Source organism: Heloderma suspectum, chromosome 6 (genome assembly GCF_057233095.1).
Source record: "Heloderma suspectum isolate Gila_16-S chromosome 6, 16-S_ref, whole genome shotgun sequence".
Taxonomy (NCBI): domain Eukaryota; kingdom Metazoa; phylum Chordata; class Lepidosauria; order Squamata; family Helodermatidae; genus Heloderma; species Heloderma suspectum.
In genome coordinates this window covers 67213924-67240187 of record NC_139463.1, presented here as the reverse complement: position 1 = coordinate 67240187, position 26264 = coordinate 67213924, and the positions used below count along the sequence as shown (strand labels likewise).

The window sequence follows — 26264 nt, the reverse complement described above, 5'->3', positions numbered from 1 at the left end:
AACACCTCTCGAAGGCACCAGGTTGAGGAAGGCCGGAATAAAGCGACTAAGACCTGGAACAGACAATATGTTTACAACGTCGGCGTCGTTATTTCTTTGTCTTTTATAGCCAGCTGTTCACCACTTTGTATCCTTTTACAAAGCAGTAGGTTCGTTTGTGCCATAAGTATAAATAAATACATCTATCCCCAGGGTTTTCTTGTAGAAATAGCACCTGGGGAGGGAAGATCTATTTTGTGACTGTGGCAAATGGAGGGGTGGAGGAGCGAACCCTTTCCTTCCTGTGTGGTTTTCCCACTGACAATACCTGCACCCCCCATACCAATTTGCTCTTGAAGGTGACACTCACTGCAAATTCCCCAACATCCCTAGTCAATGTTGCTCGGGGAGAAACCCCATCCCACTTTCAATGCTGGCTCATCAGCCAAACGTTGAGCAGGAACAAAATGCGCCCGCAATATGTGGAGCTCTCACCTGCGCGCAGAGGGTAGAAATGCCGCCTGGCTCTGGTTGCCCCCACGCCTCAACACACACCTCCTCGGCCTGCTTCTCTGGAGGGGAGAGGTGAGGAGGAAGCGAGAGGGACTGCTGTAGAATAGGTGAGCATGCTGCCATCCTAGGAGAGAGGGCAGACGTGGGGGGCCGGCAGAGATCTGGAGCCAGACCTGCCCCTAGTTTCAATGACCTAGGGAGGTGGTGGGCTCTCCCACACTGGAGGCGTTCAAGATGACACTGGACAGCCATCTGTCAGGGATGATTTGACTCGGATTCTTGCATCTAAGGAATCTCCAAGCCTTTCCAAGCTCCAGGCCCCTCCAACAATGAGTCCCTAGCACCCCAAAGAAGTGAAGGGGAGGGAAGGGGAGAAGGAGGCACAGCCACGATCCGGCAAGAGCTTTCTTCCAACCTGTGGCTGAAAACCCTACTACTGTTTAGAATCATAGAACAGTAGGGTTGGAAGGGGCCTACAAGGCCATCGAGTCCAACCCCCTGCTCAATGCAGGAATCCAAGTCAGAGCATCCCTGACAGATGGCTCTCCAGCCTCATCTTGAATGCCTCCAGAGTGAGAGAGCCCACCACCTCCTTAGGTCATTGGTTCCATTATCGTATTGCTCTAACAGTCAGGAAGTTTTTCCTGATGTTCAGCTGGAATCTGGCTTCCTGGAACTTGAGCCCATGATTCCGTGTCCTGCACTCTGGGATGATCAAGAAGAGATCCTGGCCTTCCTCCCTGTGACAACCTTTCAAGTCCTTGAAGAGTGCCATCCTATCTCCCCCAAGTCTTCTCTTCTCAAGGCTAAACATGCCCAGTTCTTTCAGTCTCTCCTCGTAGGGCTTTGTTCCCAGTTCCCTGATCATCTTCGTTGCCCTCCTCTGAACCCTCTCCAGTCTGTCTGCATCCTTCTTAAAGTGTGGTGCCCAGAACTGGACACAGTACTCCAGATGAGGTCTAACCAGTGCTGAATCGAGGGGAACTAGTACTTCTACTTGCTGTGTCTCCCCACGCCATGCCCACTCCCCGAACATCAAACATCCCCAAAGGCTGCCCAGCTTCGCTCTGCTAGACTCACGAATGCCTGGAATGCTTTCGATTGGGATATGCCGAACACCCTCCTTGAAGCAAGTGAGGCCAGGGTAGACTTTGCGGATCTGGGCCTGCTTCCTCTCTATCAGCTTCTTGATGATCTGTAGAAAGAAACAAAGAAAGAAAGAGAAAAGCAACTGGTGCAGCCTTGGAATGTCAACATGCCCAGAGCACCCCTGCAGGATCAGGGCAGGGCAGGGCGTCAGTTCCAAGTAGGGATGTACGAAAGTCACTTACCTTTTTGCAGATGTGATTCACCGTCCCTCCCCCCGGAATCCTCGACGGAGGGGGAGGTGATCCGGTCCTACCCCCAGAATCCTGCCCGACTGGCTCCGCTCCACAGCGGCTCCGCAGAGCAGCCAGCCAGGGCCGTCCGCAGCTGGAGTTCCGGCTGCGGACGGGCTGCTGCGGACGCAAATGGCGGCCGCCATAGCGGCCACCATTTGTGTCCAGCCAGGCTGCCGTGATAGGCTATGTAAGTATTTACATAGCCTATCATGGCAGGCCAAAAACACAGACAAAAAACAGCGTACGCAAATGTTGGCAGCTATGGTGGCTGCCATTTGCGTTCCCTATTTTTCACCGTTTCAGCCTACATAAATATTTATGTAGTAAATATAAATAGTAAGCTATTACCGCGAAAAAAAGGAACGCAAATAGCACCCACTACTCTATTTCCTTTCCCCCTTTTTTCGCCATAATAGCTTACATAAATATTTACGTAGGCTAAAACAGCGAAAAAAAGGGAACGCAAATGGCGGCTGCTGTAGCCGCCGCCATTTGCGTACGCTGTTTTTTTTTTTGCTTGCTGTGATAAGCTACGTAAGTATTTACGTAGCCTATCACGGCAAACAGCAGATGCAAATCGCAGCCGCTGGTGCCGCCGGTCAAAAGACCAGCCGCCGGAACATCCACCCCAGGTAAGCTTTGTCCCAGGGTGGAATCCATGGGGGGGCAGGGGGTGGGAGGCTGTTCCACCACCCCTAGTTCCAAGGCAGTAGTCCTGAGGGGGTGGGGTGGAAAGATGAGCCAACAATGTGATGTGGCTGCAAAAAAGGCAAATGCTATTTTGGGCTGCATTAAAAGAAGCATAGCTTCCAAATTCCGGGAAGTACTAGTTCCCCTCTACTCAGCACTGGTTAAGCCTCATCTGGAGTGCTGTGTCCAGTTCTGGGCATCACACTTTAAGAAGGATGCAGACAAACTGGAGAGGGTTCAGAGGAGGGCAACAAAGATGATCAGGGGACTGGAAACAAAGCCCTACAAGGAGAGACTGAAAGAACTGGGCATGTTTAGCCTTGAGAAGAGAAGACTGAGGGGAGATAGGATGGTGCTCTTCAAGTCCTTGAAAGGTTGTCACAGAGAGGAAGGCCAGGTTCTCTTCTCGATCATCCCAGAGTGCAGGACATGGAATCATGGGCTCAAGTTACAGGAAGCCAGATTCCGGCTGAACCTCAGGAGAAACTTCCTGACTGTTAGAGCAATACGAGAAGGGAACCGTTTACCTGGGGAGGTGGTGGGCTCTCCCACACTGGAGGCGTTCAAGGGAAGGCTGGACAGCCATCTGTCAGGGATGCTCTGACTTGGATTCCTGCATTGAGCAGGGGGTTGGACTCGATGGCCTTGTAGGCCCCTTCCAACCCTACTATTCGATGATTCTATGATGTAAGCTGGGCTAGTAGAGCCAAGGAGATGGGGAAAGGATGGCGGGGTGAGGCAGAACTGAGGGAAGAGGTTGAATTCTAGGCGCCTCATTGCACAGAGCAGAGGTGGGGAACATGTGGACCACAACTTCCATCATTCCTGACCACGGGCCATGCTGGCTGGGGCTGATGGGAGTTGGAATACAACAAAACCTGGAGGGCCACAGGCTCCCTGGCCCTGGCGTAGAGAAAAGCCACAAGGACCAGAACTGGGTGGACCACCCTTCCACCGAAGGTTCAAGGACTGCGACGCTCAACCCGAAGATGGCAAGCCTGTGTCTGGGCTATGGTGCTTCAGCCCGCCGGAGGAGCCTGCTGTTCCATACTGGGTGTGTGTGTGGGGGGACATAAACAAGAGAGCTTCGGCTACTGGGTGGCACAGAAATGAAACAAACAAACAGATCCCCACACACAGAAAATTAGCATATCAGGACCAAGGAGTCTAACCCACCTTCAGCGTGACATTCTAGTTTTCCGTGTGCAAAGAATGCTTTTGCACGGAAGAGCGTTCAGTAGCGCGAGCTTCCACACACAGGCTGAAGTGGTACAGAGATCACCCCAAAATTCTGGTGGTGGGAATCATAGAACAGTAGGGTTGGAAGGGGCCCCCAAGACCATTGAGTCCAACCCCCTGCTCAGTGCAGGAATCCAAGTCAGAGCATCCCTGACAAGTGGCTGTTCAGCTTCATCTTGAATGCCTCCAGTGTGGGAGAGCCCACCACCTCCCTAGGTCATCGGTTCCAGTGTCGCATTGCTCTAACAGTCAGGAAGTTTTTCCTGATGTTCAGCCGGAATCTGGTTTCCTGCTCATGGTTTGGAAACTGCAGCTGGTGCAGAACACGGCAGCTCGCCTGATTAAAGGCAGCCGCCAGCGTGATCACATCACTCCGGTGCTGAAGGAGCTGCACTGGTTACCAGTTGTTTTCCGGGCCAAATTCAAGGTGTTGGTTTTGACCTTTCAAACCCTATATGGTTCCAGCCCAGCCTATCTTAAGGAGCGCCTCTGCTCAACAAGATCAGCCTCGGACGGCCTTCTCTCTGTCCCATCAGCCAGGACAGCTAGGCTGGTGAGGACGAGGGAGAGGGCCTTCTCTGTGGTGGCACCCACTCTGTGGAACTCCCTCCCTACGGAACTTCGCCATGTCCCCTCTTTAATAAGCTTCCACCACGCACTGAAAACTTGGTTGTTCAGGCAGGCATTTGGGGTGGGTTAGGGTATTTTTAAATAATGTTTTAATGTATAATTTTACTGTTTTAAATTGTACTGTTGTATATCACCCAGAGTGGCCGGGCGATCGGCCAGATGGGCAATTAAGAAACTAACTAACTAAATAAATAAATTCTGTATCTTGCACTCTGGGATGATCGAGAAGAGATCCCGGCCTTCCTCTCTATGACAGCCTTTCAAATACTTGAAGAGCGCTATCTGAAGAAATGTGAGAATGAGCAGGAAGGCCAGTGATCAGTTATGCAGTAATGGGTTAAGGAAGGAAAAGCGTTGATGCTGCTGCTCAGGGCCCGGGAGAGATGCTGTTTTAAAGGCAGCTCAGGGGACAAAGCTTCCGTTCAGCTCCCAGGTTGGGACACTGCCCCTCATCCCCAACAACACATCCAGTCGATTGTCCTGGCAGCATTGGGAAGGGGAGGCCTTTCTTCCAGAGAGGGAGCCAGGTCCCCTTTCAGAAACGCCGCAGTGTGGATATTGTCCGTGTTGGGGGGTTTGCTGTTGAACTGGAGCTAGAAGAGACCCTAATGCAGCCTCCCCCGACCTGGCGCCCTCCAGATGGGTTGGACCACAAACTCCAAGGCCCTGCTAGCTGGGGATGATGGGAGTTTGTAGTCCCACCCAGTTGGAGGGCACCAGGTTGAGGGAGGCTGCAAGTAGGTCACTCAACTCAGGGATGGTTGTGGCAGATCAAGCATATCTGTCATATTTGCATGATCTTTCCTCTGCTGCTCGATTAGGAAATTCTATAATCAAATGCCTCCAAGAGAATTCTGGAATTAAAAATGGGATTCCAATGCCTAGCATCACCCAGTATGGACTTCTCACCCAAGAGTAATTAAAATGTGTTAGCTCTGAGGTTTGCCAGATGAGAGACAATTGTACCAGGCCATTAGAAATAAATCGTTAGATCCTTTTACTGTTTAGAAAGGAATCAGGATAAAGAAGTGTCAATATTAAATTTAGGGTGATGACTTTCACTCCATAGAGTCTCGTAAGGTCATTAGGTCAGATGGGCCATCAGCTAAGTGACCGAGGGGCCTCACTGGAGTTGGTAAATAGCTAAGAAAACAAGCTCACAAGACAGGATGAAGTCAAGTAAATACATTTGTGTCAAAAACACACCTGTAACATGTCAGAAAAAGCTAAAATGTTTAGATAAGTATGTTGGTATGCACATTAATCTCGGTAAGAAATGTCAAAATTCGATACTCTTATTTAGACATATAAAGATTTAGAGGAGAAAGGTTATCTTTGGAATTCTTGGATAAGAAATATCAACCGTGCTAGAAATAGTTTGGACATATTTTACAGCATCCAAAAAGTGCATAAAGGAGACTCTGAACATGCAACAGTGGAAGCTATCCTTTAGGATCAGCTTTCCCCAGTGTGTTACCGGTAGAATCAACCTGGTAAGCTTGATATTGATTATCACTGAGAACTAGCAAATGTACTTGACTCTGCTTAGAAGCCTTGTCTAAGAATGCTAGATGTTTCGTGTGTCTAAATGTATGCGTGCATAAGCTCTTGTATTTAGTACTGTTATGCTAATACTTTGTAATAAAAGACAAATCTTGTCTGAGAGAGTGTTTCTTAAGAACTAGAATTCTGTATTACCCATATCAGAATGAAGTACTGAACTGGCTCTAGATGGTATCTGGTTGGAAGAAAAATCTGACTGTATACACAGTAGACAAGTGATCAGCGGTTGCCAACATCCTGACAATATAGTTTGAGAGAATCTCTGAACCAGGGCATATGCCACATGGCTAACGAACACCTGTATTTCCAGGGACCCAACAACAGGCGAAAGGCTAGAACTGAAGGTGGGTTTCTCAGGTTGCTGAAATTCTGTACTGGACACCAGTTCTGCATATGCCCCATGGCTACTCACTCTGCAACTTCAAGATGGTGTGAGTTACTAAGTTGATTCACCAAAAATATGGCCAAAATATGGCTGACCCAAGAGCCACTGACAAGGGAGGCGCAGTTCCATCTTCCCTCCTCTTTCGCACCCAGCCCTCACCTCCTTCTGCTTCTTGATGATATGCGAGAGCTCTGTGTAGGGAATCCGGGGATTCAGCTCGCACTCCATCAAGGTGGCTCCCTCGTAGTCCTTGATGTAGCCAAGGTACCGGCTCTTGGGGACCTTGATGTCTTTCGAGAAACCCTGGAGGCCGGAGAGGAAAAGCCCATTCATTCTCCAGGACCAGCAAATCATGACTTAGCAATGAGAAACATAAGCCACTCATGCGGTGAGATGGTGCCCTTTCTCAAGGCTTTGAACCAACTCCTCCTCACTCACCCCATCACACTGAAGTAGCTAGTCCTTATTAGAAGGGGGGGGAAGGGAAGTATGCCAACCCAAAGCAAGGCTTGAGCACGCAGAGTTGACTCTGTGCCAAACAGCTGCTGCCTCATCCTCTTCTCTGTTGAGAAAGTCTCTTGCGCAAGTGATCTGCAATTTTTCAGGTCTCCCAAGCTGAACCTACCCAGACACTATGAGCAATGGCTGAGGCCTTCCTCTGAGGGCCACCTCCAAGAGAGGCTCAGAAAGTGGCAACAAGAGAGAGGGCCTTCTCAGTGGTGGCCCCCCAACTGCTGGATGAGCTCTCCACTGAGGACCGCCTGGAGCCAACACGGTCATCTTTTCGGCACCAGGTTAAGACTGCCCTCTACTCCCAGGCATTTAATGGCACAGGATGGGGCATTTATGTCAGCTGTCTTTAACAGGTCTAGTATTTTACTGACATTGTTTTTAACTGTTTAAATTGTTTTAAATTTTGTATATTGACATTTTATGCTGTATTTTATTGTCTTGTATCTGTGATTTTGTGACTTGTTGTGAACCGCCCAGAGAGCTTCGGCTACTGGGCGGTATAGAAATGAAATGAAATTAATATAAATATAAATATAAATATAAATATATATATATATATATATATATATATATAAAAAATAAAAAAAATATGAGTTTACACATGCTGTCTCCAATGTGGAGAATGGTAAAAGTCACTGCTGGAGTGGCACATCTTGGAGCTTGTTCCCGCTTGCACAAGTCAAGCTAAACTACGGTTTGGTGTGATGTGTGAATGTGGCCCTAGGAAGACCCCCCTCCAGGCTCTGGGCAGGGAGCCAGGCCCACCCACATTTTCGATCTGGTTCCCTAAACAGCACACAGCTCAGCACAAAGCCAGTTCTAAATCATTGTCAGCAGTGACACTGTAGAAGTACCTGCTTCTTGAAGTAGCCAATGGCATATTCGTCAGCATAGGTGAGGAAGTAGAGGATGCTGTGTTTGATGTGGTACTCCTTCAGGTGATTCATCAGGTGGGTCCCATAGCCCTTCAGGAAGAGAAGAGGAGGAGGAAAAATGATTGTGGGAAAAGTCCAACGACTCAGGACTCATGCAGGAAAATGTGGAATGTTACTATGTGTTAACCAAAGTATATCAATTTAAAATTAATTCTGAGGCAAATTAAGGATCAATAGATATTCTGAGGTAATTAATGTCAATTAGATGAATAATAATTACTTTTGTTTTAAAGTGGAGGTGGAAGATGTGAGATACAAATGAGACACCTCTCTCAAAGGATGCCCAGAGGAGTCCAAAGTCAGTCCCAGATGTGACAGTGAATTGTCCTTAAGGAATTCTGTCTTTGTAAGCAATCTTTTACTTGTCTGTTTCGAGAAGCAGATGGGTGCCAGTGCAATCCTTCACACATCTGCTAATAAGAACGCCCCACTGAGCTAAATGGGGCCTACTCCCAAGTAAGTGCTTCCTAACTCGACTGCTTTTCCATTTCCAAGACTGAAAAAGGTTATACCTTGGTATAACCTTCAATTCCTTTCTTTGCTTTTCTCCACACTCCTACCCCCCTCATAAAAAACCAATCTGCGCCACATGTAGTCTTTTGCAAAAAAAGATAATTTGACTCTCTCATCTGAAGTTACTAAAGCTCCTCAGACAGGCATTTCTCTCTCACATAACTACTGTAATGGTTTCTCGATTCTTTTAACATTCACTTCTGTGTCTCCTGCTTTCCTCAAGCTCTTGTTTTTACTTCTAAGTGTCTCCACTCCCATGCTCCTCCTCCTCCTGCTATTCTTCCACTTCTCTTCTTAGTCTTCATACACATCTTATTGATTGATTGATTGATTGATTGCATTTACATCCTGCCTTTTTTCCTCTTGCAAGGAACCCAAGGCGGCTTACGTTGCCCTCCTCCTCTCCGTTTTATCCTCACAACTACAACCCTGTGAGGTGGGTTGGGCTGAGAGTCTGTGACTGGCCCTAAGTCACCCAGCGAGCTTCCATGGCCAGGTGGGAACTAGAACCCGGATCTCCCGGCTTCCAGTCCAACACTCTCACCGCTACACTGATTCTTCTCCATCAATCGCACTGGCCCTATCTGTTTACTGGTACACTCCATCTTCCATTCCTTGGCTGCATCCTCTCTCTTCCGTGGCTCTCCGTCACTGGAATTCCGTCTCTTGATATCCGGCCTGCTCTTTTCCTTTGCAAGAGGTCACATATCCTCCCAGCACAATTTCCTCCCGGTTTCAGCCCTTCGGCTGTTCTGAGCCCATAACTGCAGCAAAATAGCTCTCTGGGAGCTGTCAACTCAACAGGGGTCTGGAGAAGACTGAGAGCTTATTTGCTGGCTGTCCCTGGTTCCCCAGTTGCAGTTGGGTCTTCCTCCTCATGGGTAGACCCCTCCTCCTGAGTAGACCCTTCCTCATGAATATACCCTGAGGGAAAGGGTCTTCTGGCTGCTAGGTGGGTGCTCCGATGGCAGCTCTGAGCCTCTCACCTGGTCCGTCACTGCTGGTGCTCTGGCGAGCCGGGGGCGGAGAGTCTGGAACTCCAGCTGGGCTCTGAATGGGGTTGAAGGAGGTTTGGGGGACCTCAACCCTGCTATAGGACCCCTCAGGCTGCCCCAGGTCTACTGTAGGAGAGGTGTGCTGAGGGATCAAACTCCCCCTTCTCCTCCGCAGAGGTTTTCCCTGGGCCTGAGTTGGCCAGGAGCCTGATATATCTAAAAGGAAGGCAGTGATTTCTGCCTAAAGCCCCACCCTGGCCAGCTGAGACTTTGCTCCTGGGCACAGGTCTCTGCTGCGGAGGCAGTATTTGGGCAGCATGATGCGGAGACCTTAGCATCCACCCCCCAACTGGCTTCGGTCGACGGGAGCATTGTTTCTTCTAAAACAAGCAAACAAACTTGATTTTCCTGCATTCCTCGGAGATCCCCAGGTATCTAGGAACCAACATCTGGCCTGGCCTTTTCCCCATGTTCCTGCATAGTGTGCGCATGCATAGGAAACCTACTTCACTAATAGGGACAGTGAGATGTTTGGCTGGATGGGGAAATAGTGCCTACATCCTAAGTTTGCACACTTTTTTTGGGAGGGGAGATTTGTTCTGGTTACAAACTTTGGAGTATTCCGATTAACCAGTTCCAAATGCTAATTTAGAACCGAGTTCTCTTCCCTGCCTCAGTTATCACTCCTCTGGTCTGGATATATTGTCACAACCCCCCTGGAGGAATTCTCCTCTGGGGAGGAGCTACAGCTCCCAGAGACAGACAGTGCCAAGGAGCCAGCCATGTCAGGAGATCTGGGGGAGCCTGGGCCCTCCGGGGAGATCACCGCTAGTCAGTCCCCACAGGAGGACGGGAGGCTGGGCAACCACTTAGTCCTGGAGAAGGTCATTGCCTCAAGAGCCAGGCCAATAAGGGTCCTTCGAGAAGAAGTGCTCGACGACAAAGGAGGACTGCTCAAGAGGACAGGACCCCTCGGGAGCAAGGCCCTTCTCCCGAGGAGGACTTTTGCCGGAGGACCTGTAGCGCACTGCAGCTGAGCCCTGGGTGGGGCTCAGAAAACTCTGGCTATTATAAGCCTTCAGCATTAGCTTAGCCAGTGCTGGAACAACGTCATTCCATCAGTTTTCCTGACCTTGCCGTGCGACTGAACCTCAGTGTTACTGACCCCTTGGACTCCTGCTTGACTTTGCTTCTGGACTGTGTATTGTATCTGACTGCTTAACTGTGCTTTGACCTTTGCTTGTGTCTTTACCCCTCCTGCTTTAGTCTGATCTCATACTGGACTGAAACCTTTGTGCCTAACCATTTGCCTGCTTTCTTACCTTGCTGTTTAGAGTGCCCTGTAATTTGCCCTAACACTGAATCCGATTCAGCCATAGCAGGACATATATGCACCCCATCCCACAGCATCAAAGAACAGTAGGGTTGGAAGGGGCCTATAAGACCATCGAGGCAGAGTGTCTAAGTGAGATGAACAGCAGAACTGAGCATGCTCAGATGCCTACTAAGAGGAGGAAAAGTACTGTTTTGACAACTTATGGTGTACACCTGCTGATAAGAGAATGGCCTTACTCAATGCTAGTTAGGTGGGGAAGCTGTAGCCCTGAGCACGAGCGACAACTGCAGGGAGGTGTTTGGGCGGATATGACCAAAAATGGCCAAAGATGACCGGGAGTTCATAGAAGATATAGCAGAGAGAAATATGTCAATCGAGATAACATGCCCAGATGGCAGACTTTGGGTCATATTTTGGGACATTTCAAAGTAACCTGTTTGTAATGGTGCTAGACATGTTCCCCAGACACATGAAATTGTGGGAGATAGATGAGACACCTTGCTTCTGATTGGTGAGCTCTAACCATGTGCATCCCATTTTGACTGGAAGATGATCGTCCCGTTGCTCCTTGGGCCCCACCTTTGATGAGGGCAGGGGTATAGAAGCACAGGGAATGAAAGCTCCTTGTGGCTCTGGTTCCTGCTGCTACTTCACTTCACTTTTTCTGCTGTGCCACCAGACCCAAGGATTTGGGTAACTATGGACCTCTTTAGATTCTTAGACTTTGGAACTTAGGATGTTTTCTGAAAGTAGAACTTAGAATTATTTCCGAGTTTAGGACTTAGGGTGTTTTCTAAGCTTGAGACTTGGAGGTTATTTCTGGGGAGGGGATTTGGATCCCATCTTCAGAGGTGGCAAATGGAATTATTTCCAGGTCTTGGGTTTTCCTTTCACTCTAACTCCTACCTCTATTCTTCATACGCCTAGAGGAACCTCCCTAGGTCATTGGTTCCATTGTCGTATTGCTCTAACAGTCAGGATGTTTTTCCTGATGTTCAGCCAGAATCTGGCTTCTTGTCACTTGAGCCCATGACTCCGTGTCCTGCACTCTGGATCGAGAAGAGATCCTGGCCTTCCTCTCTGTGACAGTCTTTCAAGTCCTGGGAGTCTGCTATCATATCACCCCTCAGTCTTCTCTTCTCAAGGCTAAACATGCCCAGTTCTTTCAGTCTCTCTTCATAAGGCTTTGTTTCCAGTCCCCTGATCATCTTTGTTGCCCTCCTCTGAACCCTCTCCAGCTTGTCTGCATCCTTCTTAAAGTGTAGTGCCCACAGTACTCCAGATGAGGCCTAACCAGTGCTGAGTAGAGGGAAACTAGTACTTCCCGGGATTTGGAAGCTATGCTTCTATTAATGCAGCCCAAAATAGCATTGGCCTTTTTTGCAGCCACATCATATTGTTGGCTCATATTCAGCTTGTGATCTACAACAATTCCAAGATCCTTCTCACTTGTAGCATTGTTGAGCCAAGTATCCCCCATCTTATAACTGTGAATTTGGTTTCTTTTTCCTAGGTGCAGAACTTGGCATTTATCCCTATTCAATTTCATTCTGTTGTTTCCAGTCCAGCGCTCCAGCCTATCAAGATCACTTTGACTGCCACAAATACCTCCAAACGTCCCTACCTTGACTTGCTCATTGGATGTCACAGCACAGAAGACAATCTCCGTGAAGCCCTGTGTCGGGAACATCCGGAAGCAGATGCCGCCAATCACTCGGCCGTCCTTGATCAGTGCCAGCGTCTTGTGTTTGCTGCCAAGAAAAGCAAAAGGAAGAGTCTGGACCAAAGGGCCAGGATAGAAACGGTGAGCATAATGTTCTTGTCTCACCCTTCCCCTTTTCTGGACTGTATTAAATAGAGGCATACAAATAGCACCAGCCCCTGTCTATGCTACAAACAGGAATAAGATTTCTAGCACTTCTAATGATCATGGCTTCCCACCTAGAAACTTGGAAACAGTAGGGTTTCTGTTGCTGTTGGAACTCACTGCAATCCGCAGAGTTCCCTGGGAAAGGTAATGACTGCAAAATCAGACTAAGCTTGTACTTCGATTAGAACCAATGGGAGATGCACCAGGCTCTACAGTATGGCAAACCTGTAAGCTACCCCCACCTCTAGCCATTAGCTGAGCTGCTGTGAGGCTACAGAATGTTCACAAACACTCTAGCTTCTGAGGACAAATAGAAAATAATGGTTTTATGATAAAGCACCTCCAGAATCTAGGCCATATGGTGCAAAACACTAGAATAAAGAAGGGGTATTCTATTTTTTCCATTCCGTTCAAGTATGACTTCTTTCTGTCAGTAGGGTCAGTTTGAGGGGAAGGCTCAGTCACAGAATGCTGAGGTGCAACGAAAGGTTAGCATAGTTATGGATGGTGTCACAAAGGACCTAGGTAAAAAGAGAGGCTGCATGGATGCTAGATGGGGGAACAATTTCATATACTGATTTGGTTGCAGGTCTCCAGTTATTTGGTTAAGAAAACAAGTTCTTCCATTCTTATCCACGAGCCTTTACTCAATCAATTTGCACTGATTTAAAACTGGCCCAATTCCACAGAATCGGGTTTTGTATCACGTGTACGGTCCTGACACAGCACCCCCCCCCCCTTTCTGGCACACCCGTTACTATGACCACCCGTTATCATCCAGAATGGGCCACTCTCCAACCTACGGGTCAAAGACCAGGCGGGTGATGTACTCCTTGGGCATCCGAGGCAGCTGGTGTGAAAACACATTCTGCAGCCCAACCAGCCACATGAGGATCTTCTTGTTCGATTTCTGCGAGAGCGAGTTGCCGATGACGTGGAACTCAATGATGCCACGACGTTCCTCTAGGCGGGCTGTCTCATCCCGGGCCGCATTTGCTGAGAGGAGGCTGGTCTGCAGGCAAAGGAAAAACATTGATGGGAATCCATTCATGTTAACATGCAAGGTTTGGAGTGGAACGGAGCCAATCGCTTCTGGTCAGAATTCAAGGTTTTGGTGATGATATTTAAAGCCCTAAGCGGCTTGGGACCTTGATATTTGAGGGAGCGCCTCCCCCTATATATGCCTGCCCAAGGACTGAGATCTGTGGGAGGGGCCCTCCTCTGTGTCCCACCAGCGCGAGACATACACTATGGTGGGACATTGGAGAGGGCCTTCTCTGCTGTGGCACCCCGGTTGTGGAATGCCCCGACATTGGTCTCGTTTCAGCGCCAAGTGAAAACATGGCTGTTTACCAAAGCCTTTGAGGGCTAAATGCATTCCCTAGCACATTGTTTTAACTGTTTTATTGTTTTAGATTTTAACTGGTATTAGCTTGTTTAATGTTTTAGGCGTTTAAATTATTTCTTGTTTGATAGTGTTTAAAACTGATTTTATCCATACGCCGCCCTGAGATCTTAATGATATAGGGTGGGATAGAAATGTTTTAAATAAATAAATAATAAAATAAAAATGTGGATACAAGCGGTTATGGGAGGTGGGGTGGGGGAGGTTGGCCTTTGTTTCCTACGTATGGTTATAAGTTACCTGAAATAATTCCTAGAACCCTTTGCTTCTAATTCTCTCATTATAGACTTTACCTACACAGAAAAAGGAAACAGGCAGTGATTTACATTCTCTATCAAAACCTAAACTAATCTTAACTCAGGTGCTGCTTATTTAAGTAACTTGAGCCAATTAACAGGTTCTTTTTAAAGGCTTTGTTGTCATTTTGTGTTTTCTGACACATGAGCTGGAAAAAGTTATGCGGAATATGAGGGAGGAATTCTAAAAGGAATATCTTCTGATGACATCTGGGGGAAAGAGAATCTTTTTCATGGCTAACTATAAAGCAGGGGTGTGAGGGGCGCCAGGCTGCTGCAACAGAGAGAGGCACTTCCTTGCTGAGGCCTCCTCTTCCTGGCTCAGCCAAACTGAGGGAGGCTGGGTCACTGGCCCTGGAGAGGGCCAGGGCCAGGCCTCCCAGACAAATAGATTTGGCAATCCATGTTGTCGCCTTGCACCATACATGAAGGCCCTTGACTACTGCTGAGCTTGGCTTGCTGTGCTCTGTGGTGGTCAGGCCAGAACTAAAGATGGTGACGAGCCGCTCCTTTATTTATGTATGATAAATGTTTATACACTGCCTTATTTGCTAAGAAGCCATCATGGCAGTGAACAACAATTTAAAGCAATATAACTGGAGTACAATAAAAAAAAAGACATTAAAAACCATAGAACAGTAAGAATGCAATCCTAGGCATGTTTAGACAGAAAAAAGCCCTACAACTCCCAGCATTCCCCAGCCAGCCATGCTGGCTGGGGAATGCTGGGACTTGTAGGACTTTTTTCTGTCTAAACATGCACAGAATTGCACCCTAAGACAACTACATACATTAAAAAGCTAAACTAAAAAGATGCGTCTTCACACCCTTTCTAAAAGCCAAAGGAGTGGGGCCAAACTATTTTAGGGCAACACAGGAGGAAGCCCTTTCACGCATGCCCAACAAATGGGCCTCTGCGAGTAATGGTGTCCTCAAGATCTTCTGCAGATCTTAGTACTTGATCAGGTTCCTAGGAAGACAGGCGGTCTCTTAGCCAGGTCCTACGCCATTTAGGGCTTCAAAGGTTGAGACCAAAGCCTCAAATTGAACCCAGAAACCAACTGGCAGGTCTTTCAGGATGGGGGTCATCTGGTCCGGACACTGTACACCATTGGCCTATGCACCAAATGAAGCTTCCGGACACTTTTCACGGGTAGCCCCACGCAGAGCGCATTGCAGCAATCTAAACATGATGTAACCAAGGCATGGATAAGTGTTGCCAAGTTGGACCAAGTCTTCTTACACCCTCATCCCCGCTTACCATACCTCAGGCCCCAGCATGGCTGCGGGATCCGTGATGGTCAGCATCACTTCATTGACAAGCTCCATAGGGATGTCGCCCAGCACACGGATCCGCTTGGCATCCTCGAGGGTCAAGCTCTCTGGAAGCTTCCTCTTCTCCCCTGTGTGAAAAGGAAGAGGCCTAAGGCTGAAGGACTCTTAAGTGTATGAGACGGAAACTAGGTGAAAGTGATTGATGTAACTCCCAGAACTCATTGCTTCTTTCTTTCTTGGCATATAGCATGCATTTCATCTGATTCAGGATTTTACTTCTACATGGCAGAAGACTTTGAGCTTTAGGTTCAGGGTCAAAGTTAAGACCCAGTTAAGTATTGCCTGTGAACTGACAGTCAGGGAAACAGCATCTTTGGAGTAGCCTTCCCCAACCGGGGTCCCTCCAGATGTTTTGCCTTACAACTTCCATCAGCCCCAGACTGCATCAGGAATTATGGGAGTTGTAGGCCAAAACATATGGAAGGACCCAGGCTGGGGAAGCCTCATTTAGAGGGGCCAACCAAACGTTTACATTTCAACATGCAAGGTTTGGGGGTTCACAACGTCATTGTAAGTCTGGATGTTCAGGAAAAACAAATGTTAAAAGAGGAAAAATAGATGTCTCCCAGCTAGGGCTTCATATTGAGCCTTTTGCTGCAAATGTTTGGATCTTCTTTCTGACATTCCCCGGCTGACCCCACTGACCATACCTGGCACAGAATCCAATGAACTGCCATCCAGGTTAATAGATGCCAAGGAGGAGCTGCAGCTCAGAGATTTGCTGAAGAGTGGAGTGCTGGCGGCAGGAACAGTGCTGATAGCTGCACAGGGAAAAACAATGATAATAATATGCAGCCCTGTTAAAACATGAAGCATCAGCAATAGAGAAAGCAGGTGGAACCATCTGACACCCCTACATCAAGCGCACCAGAAGCTGGCACAAATAGCAAGAGGATTGTACCCTGATATTTTCCTTCAAGGAGCTCAGGGTGGCACGGTTAGTTTTTTATTTTGGTTTTTATTCTTCTACTGTATTTTTCTACTGTTCTACTGTTATTTTCTACTGTAGTTTTAAATTTTTAAATTATACTTTATCATGTTGCATTTTATGGTTTTAATTGTCACGAACTGCCCAGAGATAAAGACAGAAATACATAAAATACTCAAGATTCTCCCATTCTAATGCTCACAACAATCCTGTGAGGTAGGTTAGGTTGTGAGATAGCAAAGGGCCCAAAGTCGCCCAACAAGATCTGTGGCTGAGTGGGGATTTCAACCCAGATCTCCCTGGCAAAGTCGTATACTGTCTTCCTTCTCCAACCTTGTGCCCTACAATGGGGTTTTGGACTACACCTCCCATCAGTTCTAGCGGCATGGCCAATGGTAAGGGGTGATGGGAGCGGTGGTCCAAAACATCTAGAGGGTACCAGCATGGGGAAGGCTGTTGACCATAATAATAAGACTGCCACTGGGGAAACTTGATTATACTTAGATAACTGGTTGATCACCATATTTATAGTTGGGAGGGCTTTTCTCTCCCTTTCCCGAACTTAAGCTGGCCAGAAAACCTGATTTTGTTTCAAGGGGGAAAGGTGCCTTTGCCTGTAGTAACTGGCTTATGGTTTGCTTGTCTGCCCCGTTCTCTGTCACCACTACCATCCCGCCTTTAAGAAAACTGGATGCCCCCCAAGCAGCGTTTGAGGTCTCATTCACACAAGCACCTAACTGCCCAAGAGCCATGGGAAGCACTTGCACTTGCTGAGACCCAGCCTGCAGTGGACTGCTCTGTTGCCACAAATGACTGGGTTCGCACAACACAATAACCCCCACTCAGTGGTTGAGTGTGGGTTGTCATTGAACCGTGGGTTGTTGGTGAACCATGGGTTATCGTGTTGTCTGAACCCACCATGTTTTCTCCAGGGTGGCTTGTTAACCACCCTGAACAACCCAGCAACAAGCCATGGGTCCTCAAGGTGGCTTGTTTAAGAAAAATAAACAATTTTTATTTTTATTTATACAATTTTATATAACAAAAAATAAATAATATTGTGGGGTTAACAAGCCACCCTGAGGAAAATGCACTAGGTTCAGACAAGATGACAGCCCACGGTTCAACAACCACCCATGGCTCAACATTACGGATGCTGGAGAAATTTGAGACAGACTAAAATGAGCTTGGATTTCTTAAGAATCCAACCTGCAGAATCCGCTGCGGAGCGACCCCCTCAGGCCGCGTGGAGTCCATGGACTGTCGGATGATTTTTTTACTTTCCCGAAATTTACGCATATAAATTTGTAGGAAAATATGTAAGCTTCTGCTGAGGAAACATTGAATGGACTGGGGTACAATATGCAAATGTTACGTACTAAGGTAAATTCTGTAAATGCTTACGTAAATGCTTAAGTAAATGCTTAGGTATTTTTTCTGCATGAAGAAAAAAAATATTCGCATCCGTCTGTGAGTGGACAACGGAACAAAACACACCTGACAATCTGCAAAACACAGACGGAGTGGATTTTACACAGTCTGTACATCCCTACTCAACGACAACCCACCATCAACCAGTGAGTGGGGGTTATCACGTTGTGTGAACCCAGTCATTGTGACACTTCTTCCAGCCCACTGGCTGTTGTGCAGCATAGGGAAAGAACAGCTTAGCGGAGGAGCCCCCCGCCCTTTTCTCATGCAGAAAGTCTGAAGCTCAATCAGCCTCACTGTCAGTCCAAAGACCTCAGAGAGCGAGGTCGGGAAAGATCTCTGCCCGAGACACTGGGGAGCCACTGCCAGTCGGAGCACGCTGGGCTGGGCCAGCGGTCTGATTCCATGTACTGCAGCTGCATAGGGTGAGATGCTCAACGGTTCTGTGAACACACACCGAGTTCAGATGGCTGCCAAATGGGGCCCCAGCAGAGAGGACCTACCTGGCCGGGGGACAAGGGGGGCTCCTTCTGTCGCAGGCATAGTAAAGTCGGCCTCCCAGATGGGGGAGCTCTCCCCATAGATTTCTTCCTCCAGCATTGACAGAAACCTGGGCAAGGAGAAACGGAGAGGGATCAGCAAAGCAAGACAAGATGTACGTACATACGTACATGTGTGTGTGTACGTATGGGGGGGAATTCCCATGCACCCAGTGTCCGCCCAGTGGGCTCAGCGCAAAGCGTTAGCTCTGGGTTCAAATCCCACTCCAGAAAGCCCCACTGGCTGGCTTTTGGCAAGTCTTTCGCAGCCTTCATTCCCACCATTTTTAAGAGCGGGACAGTAACACCCGGCCTCCTGAAACGGCTGTGCAGGAAAAGGAGGAAAAGGCATGAAGCACTTTGAAGTTGTAGACACACACGTGCCACTCAGTTCCTTCATGCTCTAGCAGGGGGCGCACAGCCTTTTCGGCCCCAAGGGCCACATGTGATGCTTCAGGGTCACCCATGTGTGCGCACAGATGTACATGCCAGCGGTCCTAATGCAAGATCCTGCTTTCCTCGCAGCTAACATTGGAGGGGAAAAAACAATCTGTATGAGGATCTCGGTGTGGGGGGGAGGAGTGGAGAGTGTAGGCCTTGGGGAAATGTGGCAGGGGCAGGGAGAAATATGGCGACAGGGAGGAGGTCAGATTGATCAAGACTCCCATTCACTCCTAGGGGAAACGGAAACAGTTGCAGTTACGAACAAAGCTGCCATGCAGGCAAAAGCTGCCCATCATTCTTGACTCCAACTGGTCTGGACATCCACAAACAGGGGCCCCATGGAACTTGTGCACACAGGAGTACATACTGCACCCTCCCAGGAGTCTCTCTAATATATGGGCCCTCCTCTTCATACATATACACCCTGCCCATCATGCCTGGCATGTCATGAGTTCAGAACAGGACAGATGTCAGGCTTGGTTAATCTAATAGTTGCTTTTACTAGAAATTGTCAGGAGCGCCTTGGCGGCCTCTCTCAGTAGATTCCAATTGCCAACTCAAGACACAGACGAAAGGAATTATTTTCAAAGCTTTAATCCTTTTACAACTTCATGACTCTTTCAGATGCTAATCACCAGCGGCTAAAGCAAGGAACAGCAGAGTAGCCTAAGCTTCAGGTAGGCAGTTGATCCCTGTCTGAAAGACAGTCACTTGAAGACCCAGAACTTATGGGCTAGGGAGAGATCCTCCCTCTTTCCCTTGGGTCCATGGGAGGCGACCGTTGCTTGCGCGCCAAACGAGCGCTACGCCTCCTTTCCGCGCCCTCCATCGCTCGTCGCTCCCTGCGTCTGCACCGAGAGTCTAGCAAGCCCCCCTCCTGCACTCCCTCACTACCAGGGTCACTATCTATCTCTGGAATGCCGGCAGGAGGAATCTCTGCCAAGTCCTGAGCCTGTGAGGGATGAGCTGGCTCCTCTCCCACAGATTGCTGTTCCTCCTCAGAATCAGAACTGCTCTGGGGCGCTCTGGGCTCAGTTTCCACCCTGACAGAAACCTGTCCATCAGGTACAAAACAGTGGCCAGGGGGGCAGGGGAGGGAGGAAGAAAGGCAGCACATACACTAGAGGTTCCCAAGCTTTTTGGGCTAGTGGGCACATTTGGAATTTGGGGGGTGTTGTGGGCACTCTCACAAAATGGCTGCCATGGCAGGCATGGCCAGTCACAAAACACTCATTCTCCAGAAGCCAGATTGGGGAGGCTAAAAGAAAAGTAACTTGTCCAAGAACCTAAATACAAGGCAGAGGTGGGTTCGGAGCTCCAAAACACGAAACCACTCCGTTGAACCCAAATAAAGATGGTGCTGGGGGGGGGGGGGGGCGACCCTGCAATTCACAGCATGCCGGCCTCCCAAGAAAATAATAATAATAATTAAAAATAATAATAAACTAAAAATCAGGAGGGGCAGGGAGTCTGGCAGGTACCAAAAGAGCTGTCCATGGGCACACTGGTACCCACCCATGGACATGACACTGGAGACCTCAGACGTACGCCGCAGAATTAAGGAACAGGCTGCCTCAGAGCACACGCTCAGCACAGGGATTAGTTTAATACTAGAGCTGAGTTTGAGTCCTTCCACACACAAATGCATGCCCAGTTTTCCCCCTTGGCTTTCTCCATTTCAGCAACCCAGTTTTTGGCGGCGGGGTGGAGGGGGGATGACCCCACCTTTATGTTGTGGCTGTTAAACAATAGGGCAGGGGTAAGCAACCTGGTGCCCCCCAGATATTTTGGACTACAACTCCCATAATCCCTGACCACTGGCTAAGCTGGCTGGGGCTTATGCAAGCTGGAGTCCAAAACGTCTGGAGGGCACCAGGGAGTCAAAACTCCTCACTGATCTACTGAAGATCACCCAGAGATCTAGCAAGAGACCTTCTGCTCATCCCTGCACGAGTTGGTAATAAGCAACCACCTCTCACTCATCTCGGTAGGAGAGCTGCTACACACACATGTGCCACACACACACACACACACACCCCTTGCTTCCTGGCAGGCAGATTAGAAACAGCAATAACATGGGTCATAGAATCCTAGAACAGTAGGGTTGGAAGGGGCCTATAAGACCATCGAGTCCAACCCCCTGCTCAAGGCAGGAATCCAAGTCAAAGCACCCCTGACAGATGGCTGTCCAGCCTCATCTTGAATGCCTCCAGAGTGGGAGAGCCCACCAACTCCCTAGATCATTGCTTCCACTGTCATATTGCTCTAACAGTCAGGATGTTTTTCCTGATGTTCAGCCGGAATCTGGCTTCCTGTCACTTGAGCCCATGATTCTGTGTCCTGCACTCTGGGATGATCAAGAAGGGATCCTGGCCGTCCTCTCTGTGACAGCCTTTCAAGGACTTGAAGAGCGCTATCCTATCTCCCCTCAGTCTTCTCTTCTCAAGGCTAAACATGCCCCGTTCTTTCAGTCTCTCCTCGTAGGGCTTTGGTCCCAGTCCCCTGATCATCTTCGTTGCCCTCCTCTGAACCTTTTCCAGTTTGTCTGCATCCTTCTTAAAGTGTGGTGCCCAGAACTGGACAAAGTGCGCTCAAGAGGAGGCCTAACCAGTGCTGAGGGTCAAAAGGGCTGGCTGGGAAAAGGCCATTTCCAGCTCCCAGAGTGACCTCAGCATGGGCCCTGCCAGCCTATCATGAACAGCAAAGAAAATGCTTAGGATTAGCTGCAGCCAAAGGAATCCTGACCTTCATGGTGACTCTAGGATCATGAAAGCTAAGGAGGAATCCAGGACCCAGAGGGACTGGCCAGTCTCCGGCCAGATTTAGACCTTCCTGCAGTGGTGACTGTGTACCAGGCTATTCCACCAGATTTACAGCGGTGTTGACAGGACCGAATGCTCCTCCGTTAAAAATAACATCCTCTACACTGAAAAGTAGCATGTCAAGGAGAGGGCTAGGATCTACTGGTACATCTCAGGCTGCTTTGCAGTGAAAACACTGCTGTTTCAGGAAGCCTTCCTCAAGTGACTGGCCACGGTTTGTCAGCCTTGGTTTCATCAGAACTCCGTTTCTTTTTCTAAAAATTTAAATTACTTTAACACATTGTTTTTAGTCTTTATCCTGTTTGCTGTTCACCGCTCTGAGGTCTTTGGATGTGGAGTGGTATATAAGAACTGTAAATAAATCAAATACATAGAATAGAAATAAATTCTATTCTATGAAGGAAATTTGCCACTCTTCAAACCAGCACAATTTCCCTGGGGCAGCAGCATCACACAAATATCCACTCCCACATGTTTGTACTACAGACAACACAGCACTGATATACATCAGGGTTGACTTCCTGTGCTGTAAAATGTACATCAAATTGAGGGAAGCCCTTACTCTATAACAAACTTGAATGCAGGCTTCATTTTGGCAACTGGACAAAGAAAATTACTGATTTACTTAAACACACACACATCTTGTAATTAAAGGCCAGGAGCAGTATGTCACTGGGCAGTCTTTGGCTCTGAATCAGCATAGTTACAGAACAAAGCAGGAACACATGATGTAAATAGAAATGCAAGATCAAGAATATAATTGATGCCCTGTACCCATTCTCAAATACGACAATGGAACCAATTCCTTCGGGAGGTGGTGGGCTCTCCCACACTGGAGGCGTTCAAGACGAGGCTGGACAGTCACCTCTCAGGGATGCTCTGACTTGGATTCCTGCATTGAGCAGGGATTGGACTCAATGGCCTTGTAGGCCCCTTCCAACCCTACTATTCTATGAGTCTACATCAGCAAGAGGAATTCCCAATGGTTTAACAACAGCAACAATGAAAAGACTCCCCGCTCCCCCCATATTAGATTGCTCCAACGAAGAAAGCTCGGGGGGAAACCAGGCCTGGATCTTTCATGAGTTGTGAGCTCAGTTCTGCTACTGAAAACAGACCCTTGGGCTGCACACGTGCTCAGAGGCACCCTGCTCCTTAATTCTCAGGGTACAGAAGCTCTCCCCGGCCCCGAGCCACCACTTCCATTTGGCTTTGGTTAGTGGACCTCGAGGTTCTAGGGAAAGAACCAAAGCAGGCCCATGAAGCTCAATGTCTGTTCCACTCCCCAGCCCCACCCCTGTCTGAAGGGGCCCGGCCCAGACAGAGCTTTACCCCTTGCTCCTCCTCCCCAGCCTTACCCCGCCACGGGATGCTTCATGGAACTGGCCTTACTTGGGGAAGTGGGTGAGGATGAGGGTCCGCTTCTCGGGCACCAGCTTGTCCTTCTCCACCCGGAACTTCTCCAGCAGCTGTCGGCGAGTGACCGTAAAAGTTGACTTCAGGAGGTTGCGCCCGAAGACCTGGGTGGTTTCGTAGCGTGGGAGGCTGTCGCAGCTCTGGGGAACGTGGCAGTAACACAGCCACCTGGGGTGGGGGGAAAGAGAGGCAGCACAGGCAGCGAGGACCAGTGGTTAGGGCTCGCTTCCACAAGATGGGAGTGATGGTTGTCAACCTGGAAGGCTTTAAAAGGGGATTAGACAACTTCACAGAGGATAAGGCTGGAGAGGACCAGTGTGGTGTAGTGGTTAGAGTGTTGGGCTGAGACTCGGGAGGTTTGGGTTCTAGTTCACACTTGGGCATGAAGCTCACTTGGTGATTTTGGGCCAGTCACTGACTCTTAGCCTACCCTACCTCACAGGATTGTTGTGAGGATAGTGACCACATAAGCCACCTTGGGTTCCTTGCAAGACAGGGAAAAGCAGGATATAAATGTAGTAGTAGTAATAATAGGAAATAAGGCTATTAATGGCTACTGGTCAAGATGGCTACATATATTACGATATTGGAAGGATAAAAGCCCACTGCCTATAATGCAACAGACTGAAGACTTAACAACACTAGCAACATTTGAAAGAGTGGTATATAGGCGTAACTTGCAGATGCAGATGGACTTATATCTGGATATTTGGTCTGCTTTTACTGAAGTGTATGTGTAACCTATTTCCCTCCCCCTTTTTTTTCTTTCCTTCTCGAATATTGCAATATTTGAAACTGAGCATTTTAGAATACGTTGTATTTTTTATTTTGTTCTCTCTCTTTTTGGTTTTATTATGTTTTCGGTTTGTTTTGTTAAATCTCACAATAAAAAATTGGGGAAAAAGATGGCTATATATTACCTCCAGTATTATTATATCATCATCATCATCATCAATATTTCTATACCGCTTCTCATTTGTAGAAATCCCAAAGCGGCTTACACAAGAATACAGGCAGTAATATTCCCCTCATGTCCTGCTTGTGGGCTTCCCAGAGGTATCTGGTTGGCCACTGTGGGAAGAAAATGCTGGACTAGAAAGCTCTTGGGTCTGATCCCACAGGTCTCTTCTTATGTTCTTAGGACTATGGACAGACAGATCTGTCGAGAAATGGTGCTTGTTTAGAAAGAAAACACTGAACACCAAACTGAAAACTTCAGGGGAGGTCTGGTGAACAGCTATCAAGGCTCCAGTTGGTAGCCAAATCCTCCCAGAGCGAAGACTTCTTATCAAGCCCTCCTTGCCAGGCCTGTGAATTAACTGGGGTGGAGCTTGATGGGGAATTGGCCTTGCTTGGCCAGGGTTAGGAACTAAAGCGTTCACAGCCAGATTCTGGTGGTAACATCCTGTTACCCTGTTCTAGTGGTGAGGAGCTATAGCTCAGTGGCAGAGCACATACTTTGCATGCAGAAGGTCCCGGGTTCAATCCCCAGCACCTCCAGGTAGGGCGAGGAAACAAAACCTGCCCGAAACCCTGGAGAGCTGCTGCCAGCCAGTGTCAACAATACCGGACTAGACGGACCGATGGTCTGACTCAGTAGAAGGCAGCTTCCTACGTTCCTGTCAGGAGCGCCCTAGCGGCCTCTCTCAGTAGACTCCAACAGCCACCTCAAGACACAGACGAAAGGATTGTTTTCAAGGCTTTAATCCTTTTACAACTTCATGACTCTTTCAGATGCTATCACCAGCGACTAAGCAATGAACAGCGAAGTAGCCTATGCTCCGGGTAGGCAGTTGGTTCCCGTTTGAAGGAGAATCACTTGAAGACCCTGAACTTATGGGCTAGGGAGAGATCCTCCCTCTTTCCCTTGGGTCCACGGGACGTGACTGTTGCTTGTGCACCAAACGAGCGCTACGCCTCCTTTCCTTTCCTCGCCTTCCATCGCTCGTCGCTCCCTGAGTCTGTGTTGAGCGTCTAGCAAGCCCCGTTCCCGCACTTTCTCACTGCCACGGTCACTATCTATCTCTGGAATGCCGGCAGGAGGAATCTCTGCCAGGTCCTGAGCCTGTGAGGGATGAGCTGGCTCCTCTCCCACCGATTGCTGATCCTCCTCAGAATCAGAACTGCTCTGGGGTTCTATCGGCTCAGCTTCCACCCTGACAGTTCCTATTCTTAAAAGCCTTTTAAGGAAACGGTAACTAAAAGTTGGTACATTATTTTGCCTATTTCTTCTTAATAAACTATACTACACTTTTGTTTTAAAATACATGAACCTCTGGTTTTCTTTTGTCTGATGCCTATGCTCAGCTACCTTAGGTATAAAAAAGGCTTAATAAATAAGAGGGTTTAAGTTTCATGGTGGCAGTGGAATTGGATGGGGAGATAATCCTAGACGGAGGGATTTTTACATTTTTACTCTGTGACATTTTACAAAACTTTGTTAGGGCACAATCCTATGCATGCTTAGACAAGAAAAAGTCCTACAATGCCCAGGGCTTTTTTTCTGTCTAAATATGCATAGGATTGCGCCCTGTCTTTTTGAACCCAGGCCTTCTTCTGAACTTACAAGCACTTACAACCCACTCAGGTGAATGAGCCCTTATGTACATAAGGAATGAGCCCTTATGCACAGCTACCTGTATGGAGCCCCCCGCTCTCTGTTGTGAGGATCTGTGGACTGGGAGACTAATCCAGGACTTAGCAGAGGACCAGAACAGGCCTCCCCTGACCCCCTCTTAAAATCAGCGAGGGAGGGACAGAATGTACTGTGGCCAGAGGGTCCCACATGCTCCTGTCTGCTCTGCAGCTTTGGTAGTTAGCACAGTAGTCTGAACAGCCACTAGGCATCTTCTGTCGAATGGGGAGAGACTCCACCTGCTGCAGGATCATCTCCCTCCCTGGATCTTTGCCTACCTTGGAGGGAAGACGTTGCCTCACAGACTGAGAAGCACTGAGGTTCTGAGTTGCCCATGGTTACTCCGGAGAGAGGGAAGCGCACTCTGCGCATGCCCAGAAGTGCTCCTCTTTATCAACACATCGCACATCCCAGAATCAAAACAGATGCTGGGCAGGAGCCCTGGGAAGACTTGGCTCCGCTTCCTCCTC

At 48.4% G+C, this 26264-nt stretch overlaps 1 protein-coding gene across 6 annotated transcripts in view; it reads right to left on the bottom strand.

Annotated features, from left to right (window-relative positions):
* The window catches only part of KAT2A (lysine acetyltransferase 2A), a 51529-nt gene that overhangs the window by 8062 nt on the left and 17203 nt on the right, over positions 1–26264 (bottom strand). For 2 of the 6 annotated variants that reach the window (XR_014783822.1, XM_084804703.1), the window contains exons 6-15: positions 23136–23327; positions 18442–18548; positions 16230–16340; positions 15511–15647; positions 13347–13555; positions 12298–12424; positions 7749–7859; positions 6541–6684; positions 1573–1687; positions 475–551 (exon numbers count right to left, since the gene is read on the bottom strand). Coding sequence is in view for 4 of the 6 variants with exons in the window: in XM_084804703.1 (XP_084660829.1) it covers positions 475–551; positions 1573–1687; positions 6541–6684; positions 7749–7859; positions 12298–12424; positions 13347–13555; positions 15511–15647; positions 16230–16340; positions 18442–18548; positions 23136–23327 (1330 nt within the window). In the remaining 2 variants the exon portion in view is untranslated. Of the gene's footprint in view, positions 1–474; positions 617–1572; positions 1688–6540; positions 6685–7748; positions 7860–12297; positions 12425–13346; positions 13556–15510; positions 15648–16229; positions 16341–18441; positions 18549–23135; positions 23328–26264 lie in introns of all 6 variants that reach the window. The other 4 variants (XR_014783821.1, XM_084804701.1, XM_084804704.1 and 1 more) reach the window with 2 other exon arrangements.